The sequence below is a fragment of the Trypanosoma cruzi genome (assembly GCF_000209065.1).
Source record: "Trypanosoma cruzi strain CL Brener chromosome Unknown tcruzi_1047053398477, whole genome shotgun sequence".
NCBI classification, from domain to species: Eukaryota; Euglenozoa; class Kinetoplastea; order Trypanosomatida; family Trypanosomatidae; genus Trypanosoma; species Trypanosoma cruzi.
The window spans coordinates 1-5,358 of record NW_918687.1 but is presented as its reverse complement, the minus strand read 5'-3'; the positions used below and the strand labels follow the sequence as shown (position 1 = coordinate 5,358).

General features: G+C 49.8%; 1 protein-coding gene across 1 annotated transcript, besides 9 other annotated features; it reads left to right on the top strand.

Annotated features, from left to right (window-relative positions):
• Window positions 1-2,644: a sequence feature (areas merged during assembly that could not be assigned to a particular haplotype. This can correspond to areas where the two haplotypes were merged or to regions with more than two copies in the genome that were merged during assembly.).
• Window positions 865-3,228, top strand: Tc00.1047053398477.10 (trans-sialidase, putative; the record flags this gene model as incomplete). Its single annotated transcript, XM_799078.1, has 1 exon — window positions 865-3,228. The coding sequence occupies one exon, from the start codon at window positions 865-867 to the stop codon at window positions 3,226-3,228; it is 2,364 nt and encodes a 787-aa protein (XP_804171.1).
• Window positions 2,645-5,358: a sequence feature (areas merged during assembly that could not be assigned to a particular haplotype. This can correspond to areas where the two haplotypes were merged or to regions with more than two copies in the genome that were merged during assembly.).
• Window positions 3,388-3,539: a sequence feature (A-rich).
• Window positions 4,060-4,080: a sequence feature (AT_rich).
• Window positions 4,147-4,181: a microsatellite.
• Window positions 4,291-4,316: a sequence feature (AT_rich).
• Window positions 4,964-5,151: a repeat region.
• Window positions 5,149-5,358: a microsatellite.
• Window positions 5,149-5,358: a repeat region.

The window sequence follows — 5,358 nt, the reverse complement described above, 5'->3', positions numbered from 1 at the left end:
GTGTGTGTTTGTGTGTGATGATATGAGTAATTTGTGCGTGTGTTCTATCTGCCTCTCTCTGCCGTTGCTTTCTTCTGACTCTCTTGTGGCGCACAGCTGCTCTGCAATTATTGGCGCTGCCAAACACACAAGCACATGCACACACATGCCGTGTTTAAAACGCTGAGAATGCACGCACGCACAGGATTGTGGCTGCGGAGGTACTCGCGAAGAGGGAGGACGGGAGACCGCGATGTGTTTTGTCGACGTGTTGCGGGCGTGAATTTGGCGGCATGCAGGCAGGTGGGTATTGGGAATGTTGAGGGTGCCTGGGAGAGTTCGGATTGGTTACCGTCCAGCAGCCTCGTGTGCCAAAGTTTCTCCCATGCTGTGGATCCGTTGGTAGGGTTTATCCGGCTGTTCGGGGTGATGAGCGCCGGCGGCGGAGCGGGTGCTTTGGAGGAGACAACGGTAATACGACTGGTGGAAGCGTGTGGGTGCTGCAAAGGGAGGTTTTGTTCTTTTGCACCCCGCTGGTTGTTTCGTTTGGGCGTTGCTCTTTGTGAGCTGACGCGTGAATAACGGCTCACCCGCCGTGGCTCCTGCTGTTGGTGACAGTCGCCGTGTTTTTCCGGTGCACTGTTCTTTAATCTCCTGTTCCGTGTGTCTGTGTGCGTGAGTTGTTGTTGTTGGGAGTAAATGCGGCGGGGTGATAACGGTGCCGCTCACTGTGAGTGGTGACGGTGTTCACTGTTGTACTTTTATTGGCACGATTTTTTATTTTTAGCTTTTTAAATAAGCTAGGAAAAAAAGCGCGAAACGCTACTGTGAAGTTCAAAGGCTCTAAAATACTTAACAACAGCACACACACACACACATATTTATATGCTCTCACGTGTTGCTGCAGTGAAGGCACCCCGCACACACAACCGTCGCCGTATGACCGGGTCCAGCGGAAGGAGGAGGGAAGGAAGAGAGTGTGAGCCGCAGAGGCCCAACATGTCCCGGCATGTGTTTACTTCTGCGGTGCTGCTTTTCCTCGTCGTTATGATGTGCTGCAGCGGTGGGGCTTCGAACGCCGTGAAGAGTAATTCGGGGAATGCGCAATTGCCTCATACGGTCGATCTATTTGTGCCGCAGACGACGCAGGTGCTGCCGAATAAGGGGACTAACTCAGTCACGACGAGGGATTCATTTAATTCACCCTCTATTGTCAGTGCTGGAGGAGTAATTGTTGCTCTTGCCGAAGGTCAAGTGTATACCGTTAATGCTGGTAATCAACGTGAGAAAACTTCTTCTGATGTTGTTGCGGAGTACATTGACGCATCGTGGGATTGGTCCACTCTTGTTGGCAAGGTGAGTGAAAGTAAATGGAAGGCAAACACCGTGATTTGTACAACGGATGGAACGGATAATCGTGTGGGTGTTTTTTACCACCCCACAACCACCACGAATGGCAATAAGGTGTTTCTTCTTGCGGGAAGCCTTTATGAGTACAAACAAACTGATGGAAATCGGACATATAGCGGATTCAAACTACGACTTGAACTGGTTTTGGGTGATGTGAGGGAGCCTACGAGCAGCGAGCCGACTGAGCGGATCAAATGGGGCGAAATCAGGTCTCTGTTAAACGAGAGTACTATAGCTGCTCACGAAGGTAAATGGACGGGGTTTCTTGCCGCTGGTGGCTCAGGTGTCCTGATGGAGGATGGCACGCTTGTGTTTCCACTGATGGCGAAGAGCGGAAATGGTGAGTTTTACTCCATGATCATTTACTCAACGGATAACGGCAGTACCTGGGCGCTCTCAACGGGCGTTTCCCCTGCGAAATGCCTTAGCCCCCGCATCACCGAATGGGATGGATCACTTCTTATGATTGTTAATTGCAAGAGTGGCCAGAGGGTGTACGAGTCGCGTGACATGGGGAAAACGTGGACGGGGGCAGCTGGGACGCTTCCAGGCGTGTGGGCCAACCCAGGATTATTCTTTTGGGATCTGAGCTTGCGTGTGGAAGCCCTCATCACCGCAACCATTGATGGAAGGAAGGTCATGCTGTACACACAGAGAGGGGACTCCTCGGGGGAGAAAAGGGAGAGAGCGCTCTATCTTTGGGTCACGGACAACAACCGCTCGTTTTATTTTGGACCGATTGGCATCGACAGTGCTGTGGGGGAGGAGTTCGCCAGCACCCTGATGTACTCGGATGGCAATTTGCATCTGTTACAGCAGAGGGGCGATTATGAAAGCACTTTCATGTCGCTTTCTCGTCTGACGGAGGAATTGAGTACGATCAATTCTGTCCTGAAGAACTGGGCGCAAAAGGACGCCTTCTTCTCCAAGTTGTCTATACCCACAGCGGGTCTGGTGGCGGTTTTGTCCGATACGGCCAGCAATGGCACGTGGATCGACGAGTACCTTTGCCTGAATGCGACGGTAAGAAATGCCACGAAGGTCAAAGATGGATTTCAATTCACTGGGCATAGCTCCAGGGTATCATGGTACGTGAACACTCGGATTAATAATGTGCGTCATATATCCTTGAGCCACAACTTCACACTTGTGGCGTCGCTGATCATCGAAGAGGCTCCGAGTAATAACACTCCTCTACTGACTGCGACGTTGGCGAACAATAATTCCAATCATACCATGGGAGTGTCGTACAGCCACAACAAGTTGGGGATTATGTTCGAGGACAACACAAAAACACAAAGCAGCACTTGGGAGCCGAAGAAAGAACACCAAGTGGCACTCATGCTGCAAGGCAACAAGATCTCCGTGCACATTGATGGTGAGTCGCTGGGGGAGGAAGAAACGCCGTTAACAGGTGAGAGGCAACTTGAACTCGCAGGCTTTTGCTTTGGCGCGTGCGGTATGCAAAACTCACCTGTGACGGTGAAGAACGTCTTTCTGTACAATCGCCCACTGAATTCCACTGAGATGCGTGCAATCAAGGACAGGATCCCCGTTTCGACGAGAGCTCCAGAACCACAAGTGAAAATTGCTCCCAAACCTGCTGCACCTGCGGTGCCTGGCCCACGGGAAGTACCAGCAGCACCGGGGAGGACAACTGTGGGGAGAACCGCCAATACCCAGCATGCGCCAGCGGAACGCTTGACTTCTGCTGGGAATGAGGGGACGGCACGAGAAAAGGGTGATGGTGGGGCAAATGGTGATGATGGTTCCGCGTACGGGAGGGGACTGCTGCCGCTGCTTCTTCTGCTCTGGATGTGGGGATTTGCGGCTGCGTGAGGAGTGTGCGGTCTCAGTGAGGAGCACTTGCCCTCTTTTCTGCAGCAACACACACACACACCTCTAGGGATATATTTTACTTCGTAAAGAATAAATTTTTTTTTTTAACTTACTTTTCTTTTTTTTTGCTTGATGATTTAGGGCAAACACCATAAGCGCTTTTTTTTCTGCTTTTAATTTTTTCCCTTTTTGTTCGAGTATAATTTTTTATGTTTTTTTATGTTTGTTTTTAATCATTTTTGTTTGCTTTTTAAAAAATGTTTAAGTTTTTCTTTTTTTTTTGCTCCACTCTTCCCTTTTTTTTTGCTTTTGGGGCAATCACTATGAACGTTTTTTTTCTACTCTTCCCTCTTTTCAATTGTTTCTTCTGCACTCTTCCTGCGAGGGGTGCCGTGTGTTTCCCGCCCAACTGCTCCACTCGCGCACCCACCGACACGCTCATGAGGAGGGGCCGCTACGAACGGCGCGCTGAGGGAGCCGTGACGTGTGGGCATGCGACGATGGCCTGTGGGGCGGAGCACACATTTCTTTCTTTCTTTTTTTTTTATTGCGGCCAGGGCTGGCAGACACACGCAGCGCCACACACACAGCCACACCCCGCCGCCGTGTTTTTTTTTTTTTTTTCGCTGCGCTCACTCTCCCGATGGAGTGACGCGACTGCCGTCATGTCTGCGTGCTTCTCTCAGTCCCCACACACACGAGTGACTGAGCTCTGCAGGCCGCACTCACGCGCTAATGAGAGGGCTGAGGGGGGCAGCAACACGCAGATGACCCCATGAAATATAAACGATGTGCGGACACACATGGATGGTCAGGCGGCTGAAAGACACGTAATTATTTAATTTTTAATTTGCGGGCAATGTATATGCTGACAATTTCTGGAGCAACATGGTTGTTGGGTGCACCTTTTTTGTGTGGTTTTTTTTTCTTTTTTTTTTTCTTTTTTTTTATTTGTGTGGAACAGTAGTAGTGGACGAATTTTTCTTTTTTCTTTTTCATTTTTATGTGGAAAAGTAATAAAGGAAAACATTTTTTTTTTGTAGAACAGTAATAAAGGACGACTTTTTTTTTATTTTTATATAATTATTGTGTGCGAGGGGGGCTAATATATGATGAAAGGGAATTGTTATTTTTAATTGTTTTAAATGAATCTTGTATGAATTGCCTCTGCTTGTGCTGCAGCGCAGTTATGAGTCTGAGCAGTCCTGCTATTTCTGCCATGCACCTTTGCTGTGCATTTATGTTTGTACGTCCCTTCACATGCTCCTTTCATCTTTGTTTACTTCTTTGACTCGTGCTTCTGCAGGCACACACACAACCACATAGAATGCGCATTGTAGTGTATTTGGATGCTTATTTTGTAGCGTGTGCTGGCGGTTGCGGGTGACTGCTGCTTCCTCCGTGGGCATGAAGGGAAGGAGGAGAGAGGGAGCGCGCACCGCGAGTCACTCTTCCTGCGGGTGTGATGTACCACATGTGACCGCTTTGAGTCGGGCACCAAATCCCATTGTGGGTGGAATGGCTGGAAATGTTGTTGTCGCGTCATGGATGGATAAGGTATCGCTTCTGCGTGTGGCTCTTTTGGTGATTGCTTGCTTTGTATGTTTGCAGCGGGCTGTGGCCGTATGCCGTTGGCCGTGGGATTGAACTGGAGGCGGTGGCGGTGTGTATCTTTTCGTTCTTGTCCATTGGTGATTGATTGCTGGAGGTGTGTGCGTTTGTTGAGGCCGTCTTGCAGTTTCTGCACACAGTGAGCCGCAACTGCTGTGAAGCGCCGCGTTTTTCAGTATGGACTTTTGCCGTTGTGCGGTGTGTTTCAGCATATCTTTCGTTATGCGCGTGAGCGCCTTGCGTGTTTTACCGAAGCGTTGGGTGCGACCATCTGCCATGGCGACAATTTGTATGGTTGAGCGCGCGTGCGGGTTAGGGTTAGGGTTAGGGTTAGGGTTAGGGTTAGGGTTAGGGTTAGGGTTAGGGTTAGGGTTAGGGTTAGGGTTAGGGTTAGGGTTAGGGTTAGGGTTAGGGTTAGGGTTAGGGTTAGGGTTAGGGTTAGGGTTAGGGTTAGGGTTAGGGTTAGGGTTAGGGTTAGGGTTAGGGTTCGGGTTAGGGTTAGGGTTAGGGTTAGGGTTA